At 41.1% G+C, this 27,643-nt stretch overlaps 1 protein-coding gene across 1 annotated transcript in view; it reads left to right on the top strand.

Moving 5' to 3' along the window:
- The window catches only part of LOC142408456 (monofunctional C1-tetrahydrofolate synthase, mitochondrial-like), a 124,560-nt gene that overhangs the window by 30,840 nt on the left and 66,077 nt on the right, over window positions 1–27,643 (top strand). Inside the window, exons 10-13 of the mRNA XM_075498987.1 lie at window positions 23,617–23,756; window positions 25,445–25,486; window positions 26,576–26,676; window positions 27,097–27,274. Of these exons, the coding sequence (XP_075355102.1) occupies window positions 23,617–23,756; window positions 25,445–25,486; window positions 26,576–26,676; window positions 27,097–27,274 (461 nt within the window). The remainder of the gene's footprint in view (window positions 1–23,616; window positions 23,757–25,444; window positions 25,487–26,575; window positions 26,677–27,096; window positions 27,275–27,643) is intronic.

Raw genomic sequence — 27,643 nt, 5'->3', positions numbered from 1 at the left:
TATTCAATGATAACAGAATCAGCATTTCATTAAGACATGTTTGTTGTTATATGGCTTTGTGCAATGAAGAGCAAAAGCATTTAGGGTAGCTAACATTTTTAATAGGCTGGGTGAAGTGACTTTGTTTCTGCAGTGAGCAATCTTGTCAAGTGGGAAGTCTGTTTTGCATCATCTGAGTGGAAGTAGGTTGGCGGCAGTCTTGAGTCTTGATCCAGGTTTTGGAGGCCAAAAAGTATCTCCTTGGATTTGGATTCCCCTCCATTCAGTGCTTCCCTCAGGCACTGAGAGCATTTCATGCCTTTTTTTTTTTGTCTTATCCACCTGTTTGTCTTTAACACTGTTTTTTGCTTTGTTGGTCCTTGGCCCCAGTTTCTCTGTTGGGAGACAAAGCGGTGTAGCTGCAATAGAGGAAGACCTTTGTGTGTTGCCAGCTAAAGGCTCTTGTTCAGATTTTATTCTACAGAACAGAAATCCCCATGAAACTGGCTTCAAAATGAGCCTGCCTTCTCTCTGCTGAGCAAAGAACTTCAGCATGATTTTTCGATCCTTGTTAGATTATTAAAAGCAATAGTTCCTAGAGTGGCCAACTTAAATAAATAAACTTTACAGATAGTCACAAGTGTAAATGCTTGTTCTAATGGTTGCAATTACTGTAAGCTTGATGTTTCAAAAAAATACGTTGTTTCTGGTAACTAGTCAGAGCACATGGGCAGAGACAACATGGAGCACTTGATGGTTTATTAAATACTGTCCTATCCTACCCTACACAACTGAAGTCTAAAATGACAGCTACAAGTGTGCACCAGCCCACATTGAGGTCACGTCCATACAGGCAGAGAGGCCAATGCCTTGTGAAGCTAGACAGCAAAGCAGTTAGCAAGAAACTCCACCGCATTCTGCTCAATGTGGTTTGTGCCTGAACCCCGTACTGCCATTGAAACTCGGTGGGGAAAGCTGATCCTGTAGTTAATTCAGACAGGAGGAATGCAGGATAGCTATGCTGCAGTTCTGTAACCAGCTGAACGAGTTTAGTTACTCACTCTTGCTAAAAGTAAAAATTGTCACTGCTCCACGTTTCTCCTTTGCCACTGTTCTCGTGCAGTTCATCCTTTCCTCACATTAGATCTGGTACTCAGATTCTTGTATGAGCGATTGCAGTTCATGTTTTGCCATGTAGGTTAGTTGCATAGGCTCATGAAAGAGTCCAAGAGGTGCTGGAAATAGCGCAAGGTAAGTGGCAGAACTGCGTGGCCAGGAGAGGCATTTTAGGGACCATGAGTTATGAGATTGGCGCTCAGCCTTGTGCAGCTGCATGCAAAGCAGGAACATAAGAAATCTGTGACAGGGTCTGCAATTAAATTTATTTCCTGTAGAGCAGAATAAATATCTTAATGTACGTATGCTAGCTCACTCACTGTGAGATGGGATGATGACGTATATATGATATATATAATATTTTTATGTGTTTATTTTATATATTTATTATTTTATTTATTATTTTAACTTTTACTTAAGCCATAGTTATTTTAGAGTGGAACCTCCTGCTAAGTGTGTAGGCAGTACTAAGGAGAATAGTATAGCCTGAACTTGCATCACGGTTTCACAAATACAGATATTTTTTGTTTTCTGTCCTGGCTTAAGCAGCCTCCTTCCTCCAGCTGCTTGTTCCCAGTCCTGTGCAACCCCTTACTTGCCAGCACACCTGTTTACAGAGCCACGTGATCAACTAAACTGGAGAGTCGGTCCTGATTGAAAACAACTACAACAAAAAAATCCCCTTCCTTCCCCTCACAGACAGTGGCTGGGCAAATGGTTATATGTGCGACAGGGGGAAGATGAGATAATGCCACGTAGGATGGTGTTTTTTCTGAAATAAATATTTATAATATTATAGCCTCATTTGGAGCTTTAAAGTGCCAGTAAAGCTACTGTGGATGCACTAGCTAATCAGGCTGAGCCTGCATTGCCAGAGCAGCTAAGCCTGTCTCCTTTCTCAGCCTCTGCTCAACTGTTTTTGCATGACATCCCGGCAGAAACCTATTGCCCTTTTTGTTGGCTTAGCTTTCTGCTGACTTAACACAGAAGCAGTTCAGCCCAGAGTCACAAAAACACCGGAGCTGGTGTAGGGGAGGGTGAGTTGGGACAGCCAGCAGCAAAAAACCAATCTGTTGTGTAGATCCAACTGTTTGTGTGACCGTGTGCCATGGCCAAGGCAAAACAAAAAATCCTCCCAAAATGTTCTTTTTAAATTTATTTTTAAACCTTACTTTCTCTCTCTGGCCTGCATTGCCTGTTTCTCCGCTTGCCCTGCAGCTGGAATTGCAACGTGCTGTGCCTTTCCAGTAGTGCTGGTTAGCAGCGATGTAGACAGTCTGGTTTAAAAAAAATCTAAACAAAGTTTAACCATTGAGTCCTGTTGTGAACTTTCAGTAATTGAAGGCATTCCCTGCTTCAGTTTCAGGTGTCCAAGTGAATCACAGGCCCTCATTAAGTTCAAGATAGCCCAAGCCTTTTAGCTCAGCTTGTCCATTCCCTCTTCCCTGAGCCTTGTTGCTACATACTGACAACTCGGTCTTTTTGCTCTAATTTTGAGTTCTCTCAGTACGAGTTTTGCCGCTGAACTTTTAGTGCAATGTCTCGGCTAGTGCTGGGTGGCTTGCACTTGTTTGTCTTCTCAGCCTTTTACTCCTTCGGGCCTGTTTCCCTGCAAATTCCCCCCATCCTTGCTGTGAGCAAGCGTGGCCCTTTGAGGACGGCTGCGCGGCGCAGCAGCCCCTGCACCGGCGAGCAGAGGTTTGAGGTATGAGGTTCAGCAAGGCCAAGTGCAAGGTCCTGCACTTCGGCCACAGCAACCCCATGCAACGCTACAGGCTTGGGGAAGAGTGGCTGGAAAGCTGCCTGGCAGAGAAGGACCTGGGGGTGTTGGTTGACAGCCGCCTGAATATGAGCCAGCAGTGTGCCCAGGTGGCCAAGAAAGCCAATGGCATCCTGGCCTGTATCAAAAATAGCGTGGCCAGCAGGACCAGGGAGGTGATTGTGCCCCTGTACTCGGCACTGGTGAGGCCGCACCTCGAATACTGTGTTCAGTTTTGGGCCCCCCACTACAAGAGAGACATTGAGGTGCTGGAGCGTGTCCAGAGAAGGGCAACGAAGCTGGTGAAGGGTCTGGAGCAGAAGTCTTATGAGGAGCGGCTGAGGGAGCTGGGGTTGTTTAGCCTGGAGAAGAGGAGGCTGAGGGGAGACCTCATCGCTCTCTATAACTACCTGAAAGGAGGTTGTAGAGAGGTGGGGGTCGGTCTCTTCTCCCAGGTAACAAGTGATAGGACAAGAGGAAATGGCCTCAAGTTGCGCCAGGGGAGGTTTAGACTGGATATTAGGAAATTTTTCTTCACCGAGAGGGTTATCAAGCATTGGAACAGACTGCCCAGGGAAGTGGTTGAGTCGCCATCCCTGGAGGTATTTAAAGGACGTTTGGATGAGGTACTTAGAGACATGGTGTAGTGGTGGTTTTTGGCAGTGTTAGGTTTATGGTTGGACTCGATGATCTTAAAGGTCTTTTCCAACCTATATGATTCTGTGATTCTGTGATTCTGAGCGGCTCGTGTGCTGCACGACAGCCGGGCCATGTGCCGATGGCCCGGGAAGTGTTGTACTGCGGCACGTTGAACATGCCAGTCTTCACAGTGGCTATCAGAGCTTTGCAGTCTCACCCATCTCTAGCCCCTCTGGCAGCAACCTGAAGTCTGTTCCTGACATTTCATTTTCCTTTGGTATGAAAGGTTGCCTAAACTGGCCTGTTTAACCAATTCTACATCACTTGCTTGTGGTTCACCGTAATTGTTAAACAGCAAGGACAGCTGACATCTTAGTAGTGGCAGGGAAAGGAGCTTGGCATTTAGGCTGAGTCCTGTGCTATGACTGAGTGGGGCAATATATCTTTATCTGTATTTAGGCAGTTACTTCTTTTGGGGTTTTTTGTTTTGTTTTGTGGTGTTAACCTCTTTCGTTCGCCTTTTGTTCTTCATCGCTGTCCTCTGATGTAGGAATGTCAAATTCATGGCTGATTCACAGAAGCTGGTTAATACTGAAGGCCACACCTGGTGTAAATTGCAACTGAAGTTTTTACTGGCAGCCCTGAGGATAAATTTCCCACTTCTGTAAAGCTTTAATTTTGCACAAATTTCTCCTCGTGCTTGTGTTTTTCTTTCATGGTTCAGGGGAGTGTATTTTGATTTGCTGGAAGTCCTCTTCTGAAATGATCTTTGTGCCTCATCTTTCTTTCCTCCGTAGCTTGCCACCATTACTTCAAGGAAGATTTTCATTGTTTCAGAAGTGTCATGGCAGTTTTTGTAAACAAGAACATTAACCAGGTTTCTGGATGTGTAGGTTAGACTGATTGCCTTAAGTGAACAAAGAATTGTTCTATTTGTTTCTCTGACAGCAGAAGTCCCATGTTTGGACCAACGCAATGTATGATGTATATGTAAAACACTTGATTTTAACTCCAAAAATTACACTATTTAAGGAGGGAAGTGTTCTTGATAATATTTTGCCACATAAGATGCTGCAGTGTAGGAAAGAAACATGTCACAAAACAGTTTTGAGTGTTCTTAAACACACACACACTTCTCAAGGATTTGGAAATAGTGTATGGGTTCAATCACACTGTAATTGCTGCCTGTTAAGAGTCCCAGTCATAAGTACTGCATGTATGCAGAACAAAAAATAAAGTCCTTGTCCTAGAAAGACTTGCTAGTTACTCAAAGGGCAAGAGGTGACAAGTGCCTACTGACAGGCAGCTGGCAAAGCACAGGAAAATGTGCCTTTGTCACAGCAGTATTGCCATCCTGCTCACCCAGCAGTTTTCTTTTTTGTGATAGTTTCCAAAGGGGAAAAAAAATCTTGGTGTAGTTTTCAAGCAGACAAATGGTGAGATGTTCTGTAGGTTTTAGGAGGCATGTCTGATGTCAGGGAGAGCAGAGGAAGGAGTGCAAAGAAGCATCAAGGAGATGGAATTTATTCTGGTTGCTGATGCCTCAAATGTCTCGCTAGGGACAAAGGTTTGCTTGGAGAGAGGTGCCTTGAATTGCACCCAGAAACAGAGGGGACTAGACTACAGAACCCACACTAACTTGTCACCTTTCAGGCATGCCGTGAGGGCAAAATGTTTTGGGCAAACGGGGGCAAAATCCTCGTTTATTCCTGTGGGCATGTATGTAGGCAGCCTTGCTAAGAAAGGAAAGCAGGTATCAATAAACAAAAAAAAGGCAGGGAAATTTTGCTAACTTTATCAACGCAGAATGCAGCTAGTCACTCCTTGTGATGAGTCTGGTGCTCGGCTCAGGAAGAGGTAATAATTTCTGATGCTTAACACATGTAACATCATCAGGACTTCTTATGTCACATCTCTCTGTTGCTCATTCCTCCTCCTGTGTTGGCTTAGAGTGACAAAATACCTTCTAAAACTCCACATTCCTTTTCTGCATCAGTCAAAGTGTTTCTTAATACTCTGTTAAGGTGAATAGAAAGGATGAACCATTAGGTTTTTTTAATCAGTGAATGCAGGCTGCCCAAGAGGTGTTTTGAAGACTTAAAGGATGAAAGAGGAAAAGGAATGAGCTTTCCTGAGTCATATTTGTCAGTGTGTCAGAAATTATTGCAATAAACAACTCAGCAGATTGCCCCATCTATCTCTTTAATCCCTGGAAGGTGTTTCAGCTGAGGAAAGGGGTTGTTGTAAATCAGAAGAAAGTGAAGCATGAATATGTTTCTGGAATCCTAAACCAAAGTCCTTCTTAAGTTTGTTTTTCAGGCTTGGGCTATATGTTTGGCAGCTGCTTTCTTTCCTACTCCTAATAAGCATGTCCCATTCAACGCTGAGAGCATGCTGTGCTAGGCAAGGACAAGTGTGACTTTGTCTTTCCTGGTGTCGTATCGGGTGACAGGATGGTTATTGCAAGCTGTTGGTGCCTTTCTTAAGAAAGGTTCACTTTCTGTTTCTTTCTTTAGTTGGTCCACTTGGTGTAACTGGAAAGACTTTGTCACACATTTTTAACGGTATAAACTCAAGTAGAAGCAGTAAACTTTTATAAGCTAAGTAATTGACTCTTTATTGTGCTGGTACTCTTGTTAGAATAAACTAATGATGGTAGCTGCTCTAACTATGTTTAGTACATACAAAGTTGTATTTCAAAGGGTATCCGTTTTACATACTGTCAGAGCAGATATTGTATAACAAGTTCATAAACAACCTTATGAAAATTGTATGTGTGTTAAGTGAATAATCTTCAGTAGATTTTTTTAATATCATAAGACACTTCAAACTGTTCTTAGTAGTAGCCTTTTTCCTAAAAAGGCGGTAAAGCCCAAATACTTTGGCTAAACTTTTGGCACCGGTAGTACATGTGATATTACATTTAAATGTTGAGTTCAAGGATTTGTTTTTTAATTTTTTTTTTTTTGTTGCTTGATACCACTAGAAAGGGGTTCCATGCGGTGACCCTCCAGAGAGCCTTGTTTTTTAAGTTTCTGTCCAGCATCTTTCTACCTTGTGTTATTTCACCTCTGACTTCATCACTCCTTATTTTCACAAGAAACAAAATGTAATGCGATCACATTCCAATATTTTGCTCTTTGAACCAATGTGGTTTTTTCTTGCTTGAAGTGTTAAAGCAAGGCTAAGGTTTCATGGTACAAGGTGGGTGACAGCATTATCAGCGTAGGTGTTACTGGCCTACTCTGAAACATGTGTGCTACAAACTAGATAAGGGATGTTCAAAACTTTACAGTGTTTTCTCTGATCCCATTCATAGTGCAGCTGCTCAAGCAGCTGTGCTCAGCACAACTGTGGCAGTGGGGTGTTGAGGAGGAAGGTGATACTGTGTTAGTCAGTATTGCTGCAAGGCTCTTAAAATCATGGTCTAATAGTACAAGGCACAGTGGTACCACAAACTGCAAAATAAGGCACCATTACTGCTAGAAGGTCTGTGAATCTTTGCTGTTCACTTGTGAATGGTGATGCCATTCCCATCCCAGGTGCCCTTTTTATTTCTTTCTTCACATTTGCTGAGGTAAAAGTAAATTCCATTTCTTTCACGTGTTGTAAAGTGGAAAAAAAAGAAATCTTCTCCTGTTCTCCTTTGCTTTTAAAATCTTAGCAAATTTTCTTACCAGTAAGCTGGAAAGTCTTCAGAGACGAGATGTCGTGCAACACATTTTCCTTCACTGACAGGAAGTCAAAGTTCCTGAAAGCTGAGCTTGCTTACTGCCTTGTCACAAATAATCTGGGTGCAAATCATGCATCCCTTGCTTATGGATTGGTGCTACTGAAAGTCAGGTGACAATGATTTAAATGACTTTCTTTTGCAGAAAATGCTTAAAACAGTCTTGAAATAATTTATGAATTATTATGCCAAATGATAATCAACACTTTTCTTATATCTTTGTGTGTTCAGAGTCCTTGAGAAAGTTCTGAGTGACTCCAAGTTTTCACTTCAGATCTCTTGAAACTTTTTCTTCTGACAGTTCTGATCTTCAGGATACATTGCAAAATAAAGCTTTTCAGAAGGAAGATTGGGTCGAAGAGAGCTCTCCTCAATGTTTTTGTGTGTCGGGAAGCATTCTAGCGTTGACCTTGGTAACATGTCACTGTATTTCCGAGTTGAATTAATTTGGGAGCTTGTAAGTTATGCAAAGCTAAACTCAAAACTGAAAGTTGGTATTGATCGTGAACTGTTGAATATTGAATACTAACTAATATTACACTTGTCATAAAAAAGTGGTGTTTTGCCCAATAAGGAGAGGTAGTGCTATTTTGAAGAGAAAAGCTCCCAGATTATGGACTGTCGTGTAGTGAGATTTTACCTTCTTCCCTTTAAAGAAAAAATAAATCTACAAAGTGTTAGAAATTCACTTGGCATTCCCTCGCTACAAAATGTATTTGTAAATGTATGTTCCCAAGTCTGTTGTTGATATCCAGAATGATGAGGGGCAATTTACAGGAAGAAAAGAACATGTGATTATAAATCATCAGCCATTTAGCTGAGTTCTCTGCTTTATCTGACAAGCATATCGGATGATCTCCTTCATAAAATGACTGAGCTCCAGTTTGAAACTAGCTAGGATTTTTAACTCTTGCTGCTACTGCTGGTAGGCTAGCTGGGTTTCCGTGGCCAGTTTGGATTCATTTACTCTTATTCTGTAGTACTGTGTTCCAGCTTAGTCTTCTCTTTCTCAGGTGATAATTTTATACTGTCTGCCTAACTAAACAAGCACAGCTTTTCTAATCTTTTATAATTCGTGATAGGCTTGCCAGTCCTATAACACAGCCTATTTGCTTTTTTAGTTTCTGCATCTGTTACAGTATTCACTTTCTTCAATATAGGTGCATGCACAGAGCTCTGCAAAGTCACTCTTACCTTGCTGGTGTTTATCCGCAGTTCAGTCACCTTTTTTTTTTCTCATTTTCCGTACATCACTCATTCTGTGGTTGACTTAATACTGCTAGGCTCCCAGACTCTTCTCTGATGTTTGCAAGTATGAAGTTCCCAAATTGTAGGTCAGATTTTTGTCATTAATCTCCAATGGCAATGGCTGTTTAGTAATAAATTTCATTCTGTTTCTCTTCATTTCCTCCTAAACACCACAGCAGCTTTTCCTGTGTGATATCCTAGTTCCTCTCCACGTTGGCAATGCTTTGAAACTTTGGCATCACCAATAAATTCCATCAGTGTTCCTCAGTCTTTCTGCTGAGGTTGTTTAGCAAGTAGTAAATGAGAGTCCTCAGGCTGGTCCTCTCTCCTGTCGCATAGTTCCCCTATCATGGCTGCCTATTCTCCTCTCTCTTAATCATGTAATAATTTTTTTTTCCCTAGCCTTGCTAACACATTTCTATGTATTGCTGTAGCAGGTTTTTTTCCTGAAGGCCACATTGATGAGATGTTGTCACATTTTCGTTACTGGAGAAAGGTTTGTATCTGGCATAGCCTGCCTCTGGTAGACCAAGGTTATGGTTCTTACTTATCTCAATTTTTTAAAAATTATTCTTTTCTTAAATATCTGTTTGAAAACCATTAAGCCTGTAGTCACTCGGATTTTCCCTCACTCCTCTTACGTTACTTAAACACAAGTTTTGATACTTTTCGGATTACAAGGTACCAAAAGAAGAGGAACTTATTTTAAATGCTGATACAAGCTTTGTGTTTTGGGGTTTTTTTCTTCCAGGATTTTGAAATTCCTGATTTATTATTTGTTAAGAGTAGCGCATTCAGCTCTTGTGTATTTTGTTTTTTTAATTGCATCTTTAATATATTATGGTGACCTCACTTTATGAGCTTCTACCTTTTAATTTGTGTGGCTGAAGACCCTTGCAATTTGTTTTGATTTCCTTTGCAGGCTCTGACGCTCATTCTCTAATGTAGCAACTCTCTCTGTCTTTTCCTTTCTTTTAGAGCTTGTGTAATTAACAGTTACTTATCTTTTGCTCAAAAAGGCCACCCTACAGGATAACAAAACTGTGTATTTGACTGCCTTTCCTCCTAGTGACCAGGAGTTACCACTGTTCTCAGGCCAGATGTCATGTGAGAGACCAGGCATTTTAATTAGTACATTTAGAGGAGTTTGAATTCATGGGTGAAGTGGTTTCAGTGTGAGGAAAGCAATTTAAAACATAACAATGACATGATAGAAGATAATGAAGAGAGAGTGTGGTCTTGCGTGGTTGTTTTCAAGGTTTTTTTGAAACTTTGCTGGTAGATGGATGCTGCTGTGTGCCTCACTGGCAAAGGAATTAGATTGTTTTCTCACAGACTAGGAGCTGTGAAGTGGCACACGTGTGTGTTGGTCATGTGCTGAATGAAGTGTCACAGCGAAGCAGAAGCAAGGTCTGACGAAGCTGGGTCAGAAGCAAGCGGAGAACTGGACATGCATACCTTATTTGAGAAAGCCATGCTTTGGTTCTTCTTATGGGTTTTCAGAGTAGAAGGGAGATGTAGTGAGATAGTGTTTGGGTTGGGATTGTATGCCTGGGGGATTTGCCGTGATGATGATGGGGAGGCAGGAAGGGTGGCATGAATGTTCCTGCTGGCTGGCTGGTAACTAGAGCTGGCTGGCTCCTGAGGAGCTGGTGTCTTGAGGAGACCTGTCCTTGCTCCTCTTTCTTGCCCAGTAAAAGACAAGGAGACAGAGCTGCTGAGTCCATCGTTTGTCACCAGCAGCGCACGTTCTCTGATTGAGAACTCCTGGTCTCGTGGCTAAGGCACTGTAGTGCATATCAGGAGGCATACATCTTGTTTCCACCTCCATCCTTGACTAGCTTCGTGGCCTTAAGCAAGTAATTTCAGCCTCCGTGCCTGCATATGTAATCCCATTCTTCCCAATTTGTTTATTCAGTTTATAAACTTTCTTAGGGGCAAGAATTGTCTCGCTGTAGCAAATGGGTAGATGCCAAACACTACAGTAATAAGAACTTTAAGGTAACAGAGCGTTTGTAAAGCCATGGCAGGTGCCAGTACTTAAACATGCATCAGGAATTCACTGACAAGCTGACATGGTATTTTAATGCTCTGTATGCTGACCTCTTCTGCAACATGTTAGAGCTTAACACAACTCTTTCCTCTGTCAGTGACATTCATAACTTAAAAAGTATGGAGTGTACAACTGTTAAGGGCTGTCCATTATTCTCGATCCCAGGACAGTTATCCAGAGGTAAAAATAGATAGGAAGGATCTGTCATTCATTCAGAAAGTAGAGGCACTGCCCAGTTCCCGATAAATAATATACCATTCCACTGAGTAGAAACTGATGACATTGCAACTTCTGTCCTATTTATTTTCCCTTCCCTCCTCAAGTTAGCAATCTTACCTGGTTTTAAAACTCCTAAGAAGCAAATAATCAGTTCCTTTTATTCTGTTGTTACCTACTGGTTTTATTACTTTTATTTATAAGAAGAGAAGAACCAGAGATTAAAAAAATGCAAACAGTAAAACTTCATATATGCTAGGAAGTTCTCTTAATTTATCACTTGGCAAAGGAAATAAAAGTAGGCTCCTAACTAACAGCATTACTTTTGCTTAGGGTTATTTGGCAGGAAATCCATCATCCTCTCTCCATTTGTGAGTATTTCATATTGACTTACACCCTTTAGCAAGGGTCAGCAGGGCAGAGTATGCATAAAGAGTTCAAGTCTCATTTCAAAGGCTGAATTTTAATTTCAGTGGATGGTTTATTTTTAATATCATTTGAAAATGAAAGCTCTTTATTAGATTGTTTGCTTGTTTGTTTTACTGGCTTTTTGATACTGAAATCTAATGTTCTTTTTATGGACTACTTGCGTAAGATTTAGGTTTGTTCAGACATTTCCATCATGTTGGAGAAACCTTTTTTCTGCTTTTTATTTTCTGAGCCATTGTTCTGAATCTGCAGGCAAGAGTGCTGTGTTTTCTGAAAGCTTTTATAATTAAAACTGTTAATAATGTACAAATATGGAGGGGGCAATGTTTGTTTATATGTATATTTACTTTGTGAACTGTTGGCTTAAATCTTCAAGGCTCCAGAGAAGTCAATACAAATGTGAAACATGGTAAAGACGTAAATATGTGTATTTCCATTTTTTATTATGGCAATTATAGTTGGCAGAGGTTTAATATAATCTAGTACAAGTTTATATTTAGCAGAGTTGATTTTCTGTTTTCCACTGGTATTCCATAAACACATGCACACTGAGAGCTCAGTTAATAGGCATGTCAGGGAGAATTGTTCAAAGCTACATTGTCTTCTTTGGGATCAGAACTCTGAAATGTTTTCTTCTCATCCTGTGGTACCCTCTCTACCAGCCCAACTGAAACAATGTCATGGTTTGGGGAAAAGGTTAAGGTATGTCTTTAGATGTTCTCAGAATAAAAATGCACATGCAGAGGGTTCCTAAGATTTTTATTTGTAGGTGTTTTGGTTTGCCTCATAAAATTTATGAAGTACTGTATGATAAGACAATATAAAAGAAAAATACTTTCTGATTTCTCAGAAAGTACACTGACCTCAAATTGTTGGGTTTTCTAAATTTTCAAACTACAGACCATATATGTTATTCTATGCTGGGAATTTCTAAATAGTTACTTCTCTTTGAAAACAGAAATTAGGTTTGCTTACATATCTGATCTTATGACCTGGTGGGATTAGCTTTAAAGAAAAATACCAAGAATTCATGACTAGGGATATAAATATGTTTCTAAACCATTTCTAAACATGTTAATTAGATTGCAAGTAATAATAGGTTATGTATGGCCAGTATGATTTGTTAATGGGAAGAGTGTTGCTTTGGCAAATAGCCAAAGTGCTTTTGAAGGTCAGATGTTGACAGTATTTGAAAGTGTTCAGAGACTGTTCTCTGATTATATAAAATAATACATTAAAAGAAAAGATTAATATCCTAAATGGTATAGCAGGGTCAGTTTGCTGCTCTGACCTTGTCATTTTATTTTTGCAGTTTTATATAACTGCTGTGTAATTCATTTGATTTGACTGAGAAAACAGATTCCAATACAGTAAGAGAAAATACGGGTTACAACTATTTTTAATTTTGGGTGGCCTATCTGTCTCTTATATGTTGGATCTTTTTTTGGTCCCTTTATCCTTGATTTGCTATGCTGACAGCTTTATTGAAGCTGACAATCTCAAACTCTTCAATTTTGCTTCCTGCAGTAATAAGGAACATGCTTGTAACGTATCTTCAGCTTAGCCCCAACAGCAAGCTCTGAGTGGGAATGAAGCTTCAGGGACAGAGCAGATGCTTTACATGCATGAGGACGCTGCATCTATCCGCTGCCCTCATCTACTGCATCTCAAACAGAGCTCCCAAGCGGCTGAGTAACAGCTTCATAAATCAAGGGTTGCAGGTTCAGCTTTTCCTGCAGCCAATTAGGAATTCAGTGTACAGTTTGGGGTCCTTCGCTGCACGAGGAGTGAAAAAGCACAAAAGTGCAGCGGAGGGTCAAGGGCGAAAGAATAGCTGAGATGACAAGATCATGGGCAATTATGAAGAGGAACTGGAAAAAAAATTAATAGCTTATAATCTTTAGTAAAGGAGGATCCACTAATAATATACAAATATTACAACAATGGTAATGGGTAGTTTGCAATGGCAATTCTGTTGCCTTGATTACATGAATTGTGATTAAGTGGAGAAATTCACAGTAGGCATTGAAGGATTGGCTTAGCCATGAGCAATTGAAATTATTTGGCTTGTAAACTAGCAGAATTACGTTTTGGTTTGATTTTGGTTTTGGTTGTGTTCTTAATTGCAAAATCCATGTGGGAAAATCCTTCTCCATGTGGGACTTGTTGGTGTGTGACCTTAGTACCTTCACTCTCCTCAGTGTGTAATTCTTTCTATAAGATAGATCATGCATATGTACACACATATGGTTCAACAGACACAGTTATTTTCCACAGCAATTTTAACCAGCTGAGTCCTTTTTCCTCATCCAAAAATTATAGGGAAAACAGCAAACACATATTAATAAGTTTGACACAAGCCATCAATCTTACACTTTGAGTAGAGGTTCAAATACTGGCTTTGTAGAGTTTATTTTGAAAATATAGGTGATTACATCCAAGCTAATGCCTATCTGCAAAAGGTATTACAGGGCTTACATGTGAAAAGCTTCCACGATTTCCAAAGTTGCTCCAGCTGTATTTCTCCATGCATGTGGCTATTACATAAATTCTGGGCAGTACAGTGGGCTTTACTTGCCTGCTTCTTTTACCCTCGTCTGCTCTTCTGTGGCTTATGCTGCATGTTCTCACTGCAACGATTTTTTTTCCCCATCTCCTAACATACTACTAACAGTATCTGGCACTTTCTCTCTCTATGGAAAGTCATTCTGTGTATTGATATCTTAGATTCTGTATGTGTTTGAAACATGTATCGCACTCTTTGTAGAATTTCCACCAGCACAGAGCTCTCCAGCTAAGCTCTCGGGATGGTCTTGTGGAGTAATTTACAGCCTTTGCATCAGATGTTGCACTAGGCCATTTTTTCATCAAGACAAACTGCTAGTGCAGTGGACTACTCTTCTTCCTGGGGATACGTAACAGGAGATGCCTTTTTCCATGAATTTCTAAAACACGGCTCAGTAGTTTTGTCAAAAATAGTGGTGTTGGTGTCCCCTCCCAGGCCAATCATGAAGGCAAAGCATTCTGTCTCCTAGCAAAGACTAAGTGGAATGAAACAAAACCAGAACCTGTTCCTCTTCCTAGGAGGAGGATTCATTGAATGCGTACGCTGAAAAGACAGTGCCTAAATCATGGGTGAAATCGTTATCATAATAACCAGGCATTCCCCAGGATTTTAGAAGGGCAGAGTGGGGAATACTTCTCAAAATGTGTGCCTCAGTAAAGAGTCTGGGAGAGTTTTAACAAGGCAGCAGCCCAAGGCAAATAGTTGCATACATTATGGGGTAGGCTTACACTGCAGTGATTGATGACTCCCTGCCTGGCATGCCTCGGGTGATTGCGCCAAGTGACAGGAGCATTGATCATCTGGATTCAGCAGCAGCTCTTTGTTGTGTGGCATCTACTATAGCCTCAGCCGACACCGCTCTCCCACCATCCGTGCACAGGCACTTTTGTTTCGTGACGAGAACAAGGCGGAGCGCATGTGGCTGGCAAGGTGATTTCCTGGCCTCACCGCCTCTCACAGCCGTGCCCATCTGAAGGCATGTGGGAGTGCATGAACACCCACGGCCCGGCATGTGGTGGTGGTTGGTTAAATGGATTTTGTCTCTGAGTTGTGATAGTCTCTGAGGGTATCTTGTATGGCTGCAAAAAATTATGTATTCGTCATTCACTACCTATATTGTACTTATTGCCTGATTGTATTTGTGCTGCTCTTTAGAAAGTATGTCATCTTCTAGGGCGAATGCTGAAGTGGTGTTCTGTCTCAAGAATAAGATCCTTCACATCCTCTCTTTCCTTTTTCATGAATCAGTGCAATATTTGTGCTAAGGCAGGTGTTACTTCATGGCCATTTGATGAAATGGGTAGAACTTTTCCAGGGAGGAGATCTTCAGGCTCTCTGCCTGCCTCTTGAAGTCAGTGTTTTCCAGACGCTTGTAACATGAGCGCTTCTCAAAGCATGTTCAAAGTCCATTTTCCATAGCTCTTCCAAGGGGAGTAGGAGGGGCCAAAGCCTGAGAGCTCAACAGAGAGCAGCTTCAGTTTGATGGAAGGTGTGTTTGTGGCAGGAGCTTCAGCCAACTGGATCTTTTAAAAGTGAAAGTAAATGAAAGTCTGGTAGTGAGATACCCAGAGAGAAACATGGTTTAGGTGTGATGAAATTTATTTTAAGCACTTAGGGTAATACTGTGGGTACCATAACTTATTATACTCCTTGCAGTTGGGGAATTGCGGAAGAATGGCCTTAAATGAAGTTCCATCAGTGCTGGTGTTAATTATTCCTTCCCCGCAACTCCAAATAAAAAAGTGGTGAGGTTTTAGTTTTGTAATTACCAGAAGGTTAATAATTCTTTGGCAAAGGCCATGATGATCTCTTAAGTATGAGATAACGCAGTTGCCTTATTCCTGTGCCATTAATTGTGCTCCGTTTTAAAAACGTGGTCATCTGTCTTATGAGCAAATGATACGCTATTACCTCAAAGGAAACGTGCTATGAATGGTAAAAGGGTGCAACCTAAAATTCACAGTTCTTTTGTCTGAAATTTTCTAGTTCATATTGTAACAGAAGGAGGTTAGAAAAGGAGGAACCGTATGTATTTGGTTAGTGTATTCAGCTATGCATTACAATTCATGTCAGGGGCCAACACCTACCCTATGAGTTATGGGCCTTTACATGAGTATAGGACACAGGAGTTAAGAGAAAGTGGCTGCAAAACCCAGCAGGCTTAGCAGAGGGATTCAGAGAAAGGTGTAGCCCATGAAGCCACATACAGCTCACTTTATTTCTATTAGAATGAATTGTTTGTGGTTTGTAAGACATCTTCAGGTTTTTAATCTGTAATAATAAATCTAAATAATGAGCTCATTACTACTGAGCTGCGAGAAGACGTCAAATTTTACATTTGAAATATCAGAGTATGGTTTGACAAGGTGGCTAGGGATGAATTAACAGTTTGCCACTGTTGAAATGCATCTCCTTCCTTCCCTGGCTTCTGCTTGTCTGCTTTTGCTGCTTGTTTGAACATGTTCGGACACTTACCTGGTCTCACTTCAGCTGATTCAAATCTAACCCAGTGGAAAAAAATATATTTTTTTTGGTTCTGTGTTTTTCTGTTTATTTTCTGGTTAGCAAATTCCAACAGCTTACCTTCCAATTAGATGAGTGCCAAAACCTGCGGGAAGTCTGGGCAGCAGGGAGGGAGCAGGGGAGAAAGGTGGAAGAATTAAGCGGGAACAGGAATTGCCCTTTCAGCAAGGCAGGGTGCTCGTTTGGTTCAGCCACAGTGTAAAGCCATGCCCTAAATTGGTGCTTTGTAGGCAGGAATCACTGCAGTTGCACTTCTGTGTCTTTTCAAGAGGGGGAGGCAAGCAGAGCTGTGGAGATGTGCGGAGCATGCTTTCTGTCACACAGTGCCACTCCTGTCAGCTCCTGGAGTTTTCAGTTTGATTCCCCCCCTGAATTTCAAATCCGACAGATGCAGCATACGTATGTAAGCAGGCCTGTAAAACCCCCAGAGGAATTGTATCCTTAATTGTGAGAGAATCGAGATTTAAGACTTATCTTCAGCTGTCTGGCTTGTAGTAAATAAAGTGAACTTTCTGCTAGTTTTTTGTCTGTAGTCTGGGAATAATCTGTATGAGTCATTGTGCCTATTCGTTTGTTTTAATGTATGGGATGCTCTTGGGAAGTTAACAGCAATCAGTATTTAAAGTTAATAACTGCGAGAGGTTATGCTGTAACCTTTAGTTTCTCATTTAAAGCTGCTCTGCATTTCAGTGGTAAAATTCATCTCTCACGGAAAAAGAAATGTTTCTGAGCAAAAGATTGAAATAGCTTGTTACAGGGTCCCAAGGGAATCGGCACTTAGATGAAGTGTATTCCTGGGAGCCGAGCTCCCCGTGCAGCCCTTGCTGCCAGGAGGCAGTGACAGTGGGCTGCGGCCCGAGACTCTCAGCCACTGGAGACAGGTCTCCTTTGGAGGAAGGCAGCATGAATTGAACTGCTACTGTCACGGGGCGTGATGGCAGGGTACTTGAATGTAAATCTTTGTTTTCAGCTGACATATTTTGTTTGTGTGGAGAAGTTGAAAGTTTCCAGGAGAGATTTTTTTCCTCCAAATAAATTTATATCAGGAGAGGTCTCAAGCGCTAGAGCTTGAGTATTGCAGCTTAGAGGGTACGCTGGTAGAACCAGAAACCAGGCATTTATAGCATGTCTCTCTGGGGGTGCTCGTGCAGGTGGGCTGCTCTCTGTCTACGTTTAGAGAGACTTCCCCACAGCGAGTCTCAAGTGAATAGTAATCTACTATTGAACATAACTTCATATAATCTGCTTTCTGAGAATAAAGTTTATTTTGGTCAGGACTTCTTGCGAAGAAAACCCACTACAGAATCACAGAATCGTATAGGTTGGAAAAGACCTTTAAGATCATCGAGTCCAACCATAAACCTAACACTACCATGACCACCACTATACCATGTCCCTAAGCACCTCATCCAAACGTCTTTTAAATACCTCCAGGGATGGCGACTCAACCGCTTCCCTGGGCAGCCTCTCCCAATGCTTGAGAACCCTTTCAGTGAAGTAAAATTTCCTAATATCCAGTCTAAACCTGCCCTGGCGCAACTTGAGGCCATTTCCTCTCGTCCTATTACTTGTTACCTGGGAGAAGAGACCGACCCCCACCTCTCTACAGCCTCCTTTCAGGTAGTTGTAGAGAGCGATAAGGTCTCCCCTGAGCCTCCTTTTCTCCAGGCTAAACAACCCCAGTTCCCTCAGCCGCTCCCCATCAGACTTGTGCTCCAGACCCTTCACCAGCTTCGTTGCCCTTCTCTGGACACGCTCCAGCACCTCAATGTCTCTCTTGCAGTGGGGGGCCCAAAACTGAACACAGTATTCGAGGTGCGGCCTCACCAGTGCCGAGTACAGGGGCACGATCACTTCCCTACTCCTGCTGGCCACACTATTCCTGATACAAGCCAGGATGCCATTGGCTTTCTTGGCCCCCTGGGCACACTGCTGGCTCATGTTCAGCTGGCTATCGACCAACACTCCCAGGTCCTTTTCTGCTGGGCAGCTTTCCAGCCACTCTTCCCCAAGCCTGTAGCGTTGCATGGGGTTGCTGTGGCCCAAGTGCAGGACCTTGCACTTGGCCTTGTTAAACCTCATACAATTGGCCTTGGCCCATCGATCCAGCCTGTCCAGGTCCCTCTGCAGAGCCTTCCTACCCTCCAGCAGATCAACACTCCTGCCCAACTTGGTGTCATCTGCAAACTTACTGAGGGTGCACTCGATCCCTTAATTAATAGCTGTTAGAAGTGTGATCCTTTTGGCTTAAGCCAGGACTGCCATATCTGCTGGTTCAGTCAAAAGCATGGACTGGTGGTCAACAGTCAGGAACCTCCAGTCCCCGTACCTCTGCAGAGCACATATTGCCCTGGCATGTTTCTTTAGCAACGGGTGAAAAGTACCTGTTGCCTCCAGTGAGGAGGTAAAAACTTTGATAGCTGATGCAAACTGCTTTCTTCATGGCATGAAAAATGTTCAGCCTTAATATATGCACGTGTAGTTTTCTGCTGCACTTTGTGTCCAGCGGTGGTAGCAGTGAGTGCCTGGGTTGCATGTCATCTGAGAATGCGTCAGAAGAAAAATGAACAGGAAAAATCCCTCTGTTAGGAGGGAGGGGAAAAAAAGGAAAGAAAAAGAAAAAAAGTATCTGTTAAATTCCAAAATCAGTCATAATAATGGAAGTTCATATCAGATAAATTGCCAGAGTCAGAATGGACAAACATCTGGTTTATTCATCCCTAGCTATACTAACAAAAATATGATATCCTGTTAGATAAATCACTGATCATCCTGGTTTATCTTGGCGGTTGTGCACCTTGGTATTTTTCACTTAAACAAGAACGTATCACTACTTTACAGCTCGCATGCCTCCAGCTCCAGGTTCACAGTTCATGTGCTTCTGTGACTTTGAACTCTTCTTTTCCTGAGTTTACCAGCAGACAGCTGCACCAGAACAGATGTGTTTACATGTGGGGAGTAAATGGCAGCTTGCAGCTCAGAGTTTCCATTTCCTTTTACATTGTTCAGGAATCCAGGCTCACAATTCATGTCCTAAAGCTTCGCCTCATGTGTACGCATCTGACTTGGGCCTTTATAGTACAAATGTTTTATTTTGACATTGATTTGTTGATAGAAAGGGCTGACTAGGGAGAAGCTACTTTCACTAGAAATTACCCTCAGTTTACATGAAGTTCAATTGTGGGTGAAATATCATTAAAAAAAATTCTAAACATCACTTTCTGTAAGGCTTTTAAGCAGTATGTAAATGTGAGGCTAATGTGGAACCACTTTATGCAGCTATAGCATGATAGATGGATTTTTAGGCAGAGAAAAATTACATTTTGTATTAAGCATGACGATGAAATCTAATTAGCTGCTTAAACCATGACACTGACTATTTCAGCTATTGTCATGCATAGGTGATAAAATATTCCCAGATGTGCTTGGCAAGGCAGTAATTCCATGAAGAGGTTATGGTAATTAAAACAAGAAAAAAACCATCAGAGTGATTTGTTCATTTGCCTGAACCCTGAAGTGGAATTAGAGACTTCAGTGAAGAGTATCAATTGTTCTGACTTTACACCGCCCGACAGACTTCTCGTCATCGCTATTGCTTAATTCCACGTTTATGAGCTTCTCCTTCCCCTTTTGTACCTGATTTGGATATTTTTGGGTTCTTGCTCTGAACAAAACCTACGGTTTATGACTTATTTTGGTAGCTGAACTGAGTGAAGTAGATGTTATATAAATGACCTGTAGAAAGACCTACAGTAATTGTGTGTTGTGTTTTGCCTGCTGCTGTTCTGAAACAAGATTCCCCAGTTACCCTGATGTGTTAGAATGAGCCTAGGTTTTGGTCACCTCACATGGATCTTTTATGAGAAGAAATTTTTTGAATTTACTGGAGCATTTTGATGCAGTTTACTTCTGATATATGTGTGTATATTAATTGCTAGATTTGACCTATGGCCCCCTGTTAAAAGTAATGTAATGGTAGCGCACTGCTGGTACATGAAACTTTAATTTTTAATCTTCATTCTAATGTTCCTTATGATACTTGGGCTAGAAAATTGAAGCATAAAATCAAACAGCAGTGTATTTGTAGAATTAAGTTTTGCACTTTAGATGACCACACAGTGAGACAGTCCAGGGAGCTGTACTCACTGAAAAGTATATTCAGAAAATAATCTTTTAGTACTTGTCCGGATCATTGTCCAGTCTTGTCAGTGCAAGAAGGGGATCTGGAATGCAAAGCAAGGCCTAGGACTGTAAAATCCCTGATCCGGGTCAGCATATGTTGTCATGGGGTTGTATTCTCAGGCTGGAAGTGCAAATACCTGTATGTTTTCGATGAGCTCGCTGAAGGTAAATCATTTACCTCTTAACTTTCCTTAGAACTGCCATGTGGCCGGGAAATCAAAGCAAGCAGTTAACATCATGCCAGCAGCATCACGTCTATTACAAACCCCCTACCTGCTTGCAGGGCAGCAGCCCAGTTAGCAGGGATTCATGGGGCTGGGAAACGGCCACTTGGCAGGGGACAGGATGAAGAGGCTTTCGGGGAGGGGAGCTGAAGCTGGGTAAAGACTCTGTGTAGGCAGGTAGTAGTGGTCGCATCATAAACTTTCCTTCAGTTGAGGTACAGCAGACCACATCTGCTTAGGTAGATATTTGTTCCCAAAATCTTCGTCAGTTCACCTGTAATCTGTAATTGCCTTCTGTTGACAAACCATGTATGAGAAATGATAACCGAAATAAATGAACCCATGTATTACTTTAAATTTCTGTTGTTACATTTAAATTGATTAGCTGTTTTATCTCATAATCTCTAAATGTAGACTAGCTTGAAACGTCCCATTTAAAGTCTGTATTTGTTTTTCATTGACGCTTTCATATGAAAGCAGGAAATGATCTGAAAGTAATTGTATTAAGTGTTTCAGCACAAAGATTTTAAAATATAATAGCTTGGCATATTACCCTATCCTCTCACTGTCCCTCTGAGGAAATAAAACGGAGTTAGCAGCTTTCATCCAGGCAGCTTTTCTACTACATCCTGTTTCCTTCCTCACACTGGAGAAAGCACCAACATTCCTCTCCCTTTCCTCTGCTTCAAATGAAGAAATCCCATTCTCCGTGTTGTAGCCCCCACTCTCAGTGAACACCAGTGTTCCGTTAGCTTTCCAAATATCGATATAGGATTTGGGTTGTTTAGGCAAATGTGCATTTTGCCCTCCATATCAAAGGAAAGCATTACAAAGAATAGAGGAATATGCACAGCTACCCACATAAGTACCCTGGTACAGCTTTCCTGGGCGTTTGTGCTGGCTGCTGAGACTGCCTGAAAGGGTGTCGAGCACCTCCCGGAGAGCCCTAAAGTGCTGTGTGTGCTGTTGCTCTGCTTGCTGGAAGGCTGAAATCTCTGCTTTTCTCTCACTGAAAGGTAGACTTGCAATCCCCCTCTCTCAAAGGAAAAGTGACCCTTGAAAAGGCTTGGCATGAAAAGGATTAACTCCCTGGAAACTCTGTTTGGAAACGTTAGGAGACTGCTATGTGTATACGCTGGCAATCTCTGTAAGAGACAAATTATTTTCCCACCCTCTAAAGTACTTGGTAGTTTATCTGTTGTTTATATTAAAGATTGATCGTGGTTATATATTCCTGACTCAGAGTTCTCATTAATCATGCTGTGCCACATAAGAGACTGGAGAAGAAGAATGGGGGTTACTGGAAAGCAGACATATGATCCCTGGCTCTGCTTTTAATAGGACTTATCCTGACATAAGCTTTGTTCCTGTGAATTACTGTGTTTGTGTAAACCTCTTTCCCCCCCCACCCACCCCCCCTCCCCCATGTTTGGTATGTCTGTTTTTCTCAGGACTATTCAGAAACAGATAATATACTTATTACGATGATTTTGGAGAACGTTAATCATGACACTTGCCATGTTACTATTTCAAGAGGTCCCTGCTCCCCCTGCATGCCCACCCCCTTGTTTGCCAGCTCTTGCTTCCTCCCCCAGCCCCAGGAGCCATTTCCTCCCTCTGACCAGAGCCACGCAGGCAATTGTTTCAGCCTGTGCAAAACGAAGGGGTGGAAAAGGACTGGTGGGGAGAGGACAAATGCACAAAGGCTGGGACTTCCTAAAGCTCATCGGCTGCCAACAGAAAGATACTTTCTCCCACAGGAGCAGAGCTGATCTGCACCTCCTCCTCCTTGACCCTGCTGAAGGTTTCCAGCCCGGAAATGTTCAATCAGCTGTTTGTGGTCCCCTTCTAAGCATAAGAGTCAAAACTGCTGGCAGGAGGGAGAGAAAGAAAAGGGAATTTACTAGTTTTTGCAAGCTGATTGCGGTTACGGGTCTGCATTACCAGCCCTACTAGGAGTCAGGTCTAGGAGCCTCTGAAGCAAGTGATTTTCCCACCCTGACTTGTCTGGCTGGAAGTCCCTTCGCATCTTCCAGAGGCACGCGTTGACCCCAACTCTTCAGTGTGTTCTGGTGGGAAATAGTCACATCGGCAAAGTTTCAACCAACAGGAGATTTAATCCCTTGAATTTTTGAATTGCTGTGTGCTTGTGTTTGTCTAATAAAAAGAAATTATTTGGATTTTAAAAGAGGCAATTGAAATAATTGATGTTTGACAAATCAGAGCAAATTAGCTCTGAAGAGACTGACATCATTTAATACAGATTATCTTCTCTTTTATTTGTAGCTCTGCTAAAAATACTTTGCCAGGCATATCCTCATTCTGCACAGATTTTTTTTTTCCTGAGTCACATTCAATTCATGTCTACCTTCTTTGGTGTAAAGTCCCGTTATAGAATTCACTGTTTAAGAGTATCTTCAACACTGAGACTGTAAATGCTGTTTTGTGTTTATAATTAAACGTCTGTTCCACAAAGGCAAGAGGTAATCAGAAGTTCTGCAAACCAAGGAGAATTTAGGGCCATTAATTATAGTGAAAGCACATCTTCAGTGAAATCAAGGGACGAGAAATAATGTAGGGAAGTCTTCGATCTGTAAGAATTTTAAAGATTTTAAATAAATATAATTACAGAGAAATAGCTATTTTAGAGGACTAGATGTTTTTAAAAGACTTTGATTCCAAATAATTTGGATTGCTTGGGGGTTTTTCCCCATGTGACTACTTTTGGTGACTTCTTGTACATATCAGGAATAAGAGAATTATTTCTGAGTTGGGAATAGTTTTTTAATCAGACTCAGTAATGTAAATAGACCTCTATTTGAAAGTTCATTCAAAACTGAATACTGGTGTATATTTAAGTACACTGTATGCTAAAGTAGAAATATCCCCCAGTGTTTAACCGAAAGCATGTTTTATGTGTGGTTTTGTTTTGGTTTTTTTAATGTTTAACAGTAACTGAAGCTGGCTTTGGTGCTGACATTGGGATGGAGAAATTCTTCAACATCAAATGCAGAGCCTCTGGCTTGGTTCCCAGTGTGGTTGTACTTGTTGCTACAGTGAGGGCTTTGAAGATGCATGGAGGTGGGCCAAATGTAAGTTTTTGCACCTTTCTTGGAAAACAAAATTGTTGCTAATATTTGAAATACGTAAAATATCTTGGTTTAAGAAATACTGGGGGTAGCTTATGGGGCAGTATTTAGATATCCCTCTTGAGTTACCTCATTAAATAGATGTTACCTCTAAAGGTAATGCAGGAATGGAAAGGCACAAATGAAAGAAGAGGGATGAAAGAGCTCTGGAGAAGTACTAAATCTTGCTGAGGGAAGGAAGTTTGTTTGCATTTAAAAAAAAAAAGCTATAATATGTATATATATTCTTTTCCCTGCCTTTTGAAATAGCGTTTGTAAGCACACTGAAGTAGTTGCAGGCTGGGAAAGTTGGCAGCTGAGGAGGAATGGGAAGAGTTCGGGTTGCAGTATGTGAGTGGAAGTAGGGAACATTGGTAGTGAAGGTTTTGACATTTCTTTCACTGCAATAATGGGAACCCCTTCTGTCCTTCTAATCTGCTCAGGTTAATTCCCTCAGGGATGCTAAGGTAACTGATAAAACTGTGCAAGTGTTTTCCCAGTGTACCAAAAGTCACCAGTGTATAATTTTTTTGCTATTTAAGCCACAAAGAGACTTGTACAGATTACTGATTGTATAAGTTCTCCTCAGTCATACAGTCAGATTGGACTCTGCTAGCGGAGCAGATAGACACTTAATTTCTAGAAACACTTTCATCTGCCCAGCAGTGTGCGAGTGATGCTGCCAGGGAAACAGTCTCACTGCGTGAAAATACCAGAGCTATTTCCACAGCCACAAAATTTTGGAATGCGTGGTCTCCCTTATAGCTAATCGTCTCTTAGAGCTAAAGCTGAGATGTCCTTTTTCAGTCTTTCAGGTTGACATAATTATATAACTTTCTATCATTCTAGTCCACTTCTAACACAAGTTTTCTTTATTTTTAATGATATTTTTCCATGCATATCAAGGCAGGTATATTGTCAGGTGTGTTATCAGTCAATCTAGCAAAAATAGGACTTAAATATGTCTTAATAACTGTCTCTATTTCTGTCTGATCTGTGTCTTTAGAAGTATAAAGCTTTCATTTGTTTACATAATGCATCACAGAGGCATGTAGAGTACCAGATACTTTTATTGGGAGGTTAACTATAAAATGGACCAAGACCAATGCTTGAGACAAAAGTGACTAAGTCCAGTACCTGGGATCAATGTATGTGGTCCTTGACGACTCAGTATAGTATCCTGGTGATACTCCTTGTTTGTATACCTTTGTGCTTTCCAGCAAAGTAAATTACTTGCATGCAGTTCCTTGCCATGGGCAGTAATTACAGGACACCCAAAGATGATGTTCCTCTTCTAGTCATCTATGTTACTGTTATTCCTTCAGCCAGCTGTTGGAGGTTGCTGGCCATTGTCTTCACACTGCTGGTGCATTGTTAAGCATGTAGAATGGGATCCAACTACCTCCTCTCTAATCTTTTACAACCAGTTGCTGAGTCACTGCCTGTATCTTGCTACCCAAATACAATAGGAAGTGTTGCTGTTCTCCATGTACTGGTATAACTTGGAATAAAACAGAAGCTGCAGTCAAGCTATGATGTTGTGTGCAATGTATGTGCAGACTGGCAGTATAGAAAATAAGCAAAAGTGCAGTTCTGACCATTTAGGATTATGACCAGTGTCAGTGTGTGATGACTTCAATTGTTTATCCCAGGTAACTGCTGGTGCCCCCTTGAAGAAAGAATACACAGAAGAGGTAAGAGGAACTGTTATAAAACTTTAGGAGAAGTTTTTGTTTAAAGGGACAAAATAATGTGGTATATGGGGAATCAGAACTTCTCATTCCTCTGGCTGGATAGCAAGCTGCAGCCTCAGGTTTGACAATAGCACGCTCTAATGCTGACATTCAGTGTGCACCTTTAACAGGCATTGCCAACAAGTAAAGCCATCTCATCTTCCCCTAGCCACTTGGTGTTATCCCTCTTGTGTGTGCTGTGTGTGTGCCTGCATGGTAGGTTGCACTGAGGAACTGAGCTAGCTGAAAAATAACTTTTTTTCAGTAGTTTTTCCAGGACCACTAGGTTTTCAGACTGATCAGCTCTTCATTCCAGTCCATCATACAGGCATTTATGGCAACACAAGAGCAGAGTGGTGCAGGGGTCCAAGACACTCCCTGAAACCAATGATAGCTTAACCTGTTCATTAAACAACAGGTTTAATCTGTTTGTGCTTCACGTCTGGTGTTGGATGTCACTCTTCAGACAAGAGTGGATTCTACGGGTTTGTTTTCTTTGTCTCTTCGCTGGAGACAACTTCTGGTCTTTTGGTTTTATCAGGCTAAGGATATATGTGTTGTTGCAATTAACACAAGGCCTACAAAGTGTGAGATAAAAGACTAAATAAGGAAATTCAGTAACGTGCTTTTATCTGGGATATATATGTATATGTAGATTAGACTATGCACCTAACACATCTGTATGTCAAACCCCACCCCACTACTGTAGTTTGTTTATAGACTTTGCAAACAAGAGCCTAACAGCCCTTTCACAATTGTGACAGGCAACCAGTCATCAGCTGCACTGTCTTCTTGTGTCCCAGAAAAGAGCAATACATTCATGTACAAATTTTGGACACTGCTTAGTTGCTTAAATATGTTTGTTGCTTATTAATTGAAATAAGAATTAATAAGATAAGTGCCAAAATATTTTTGTCTGGAAGCATTTTACTTGCCTGCAGCTTTCATCCTCAGCACTGTTTATGTTCAGTTTCATTTATGGAAAATTCTTTGGCTGGAGAAGACTTGATGTATCTTACCATTTCCATTAATTTTTATTTAATTGCACAGAACCTCCAGCTGGTAGCTGATGGCTGCTGTAATCTACAGAAACAGATTCAAATTACTCAGCTCTTTGGAGTTCCTGTTGTGGTTGCTCTAAACGTCTTCAAGTAAGTCTATTCTTTCATTACTCTTGTGAGTAAATACACAGTTCAAATTTCACACTTTTCTTGGTTTTTAGATTAATCAATTTTGGCATGAAGAAAGGAAGCTATTAAAGAATTTCCTTTCTTCATCATGAATATAAAGACCTTTAAATCCTTAGCTTGTTCTTAAGGTTTTAAAACCACCAAAAAATGATATACTGTTATGGAAATATTAATCTTCCATGTTAGTTAGCTGTAACAATTACAAGAAGCGTTCTTGAAACATGCAAATACATATGCTGTATATAAATTCATTATGTATGTGGCACAATTTCTATATAGACTTGCTTTACAACTGCTGATGGTAGAATATGGCTAAGTATATAAGGTTATAAAAGAGAACTAATTAAACAAAATAATGAGACAGAACTGTTTGGTTGGCAGAACTGACTCTCCTGCTGAGGTTGATCTGGTGTGTAAGATTGCAAAGCAATCTGGAGCATTTGATGCTGTACCCTGCAATCACTGGTCGGCTGGTGGTGAAGGAGCAGTAAAATTAGCTCAAGCTGTGGAAAAGGCAGCCAGTCAGAAAAACAGTTTCAAGTATCTCTACAGCTTGGAGGTAAGATTTTTTTGTTTGTTTGTTTGTAATGAATCCATGCTGCATCAGTGTTGGATTTAAAACAAGAAGAACATTGCAACAAAGCTATCTAACATACTTGGAGAGGGGCTTGACTTGGCTTAAAATTACAAAAGCTGGAGAGAACAAAAAATCTGTGGCTTGTCTAATCAGAGGAGCAGGATACTTGCTAGTAATGCTCATTATTTAGTGCGTTGAACGATGTTTCTGATACTTTTTTTTTAACATAAAAGTATGTCTGTAGGTGGAACATTCACAAATTATTGTGAAAGACTTCTCCACAAAGATGTCACAGTCATTATATTTATCCTGACAATCATCTAAAATGAAATATAGTTACTATCTCACAGT

This window comes from Mycteria americana, chromosome 3 (assembly GCF_035582795.1).
Source record: "Mycteria americana isolate JAX WOST 10 ecotype Jacksonville Zoo and Gardens chromosome 3, USCA_MyAme_1.0, whole genome shotgun sequence".
NCBI classification, from domain to species: domain Eukaryota; kingdom Metazoa; phylum Chordata; class Aves; order Ciconiiformes; family Ciconiidae; genus Mycteria; species Mycteria americana.
The sequence above is the reverse complement of the archived record's forward strand: the minus strand, read 5'-3'. Positions and strand labels throughout refer to the sequence as shown.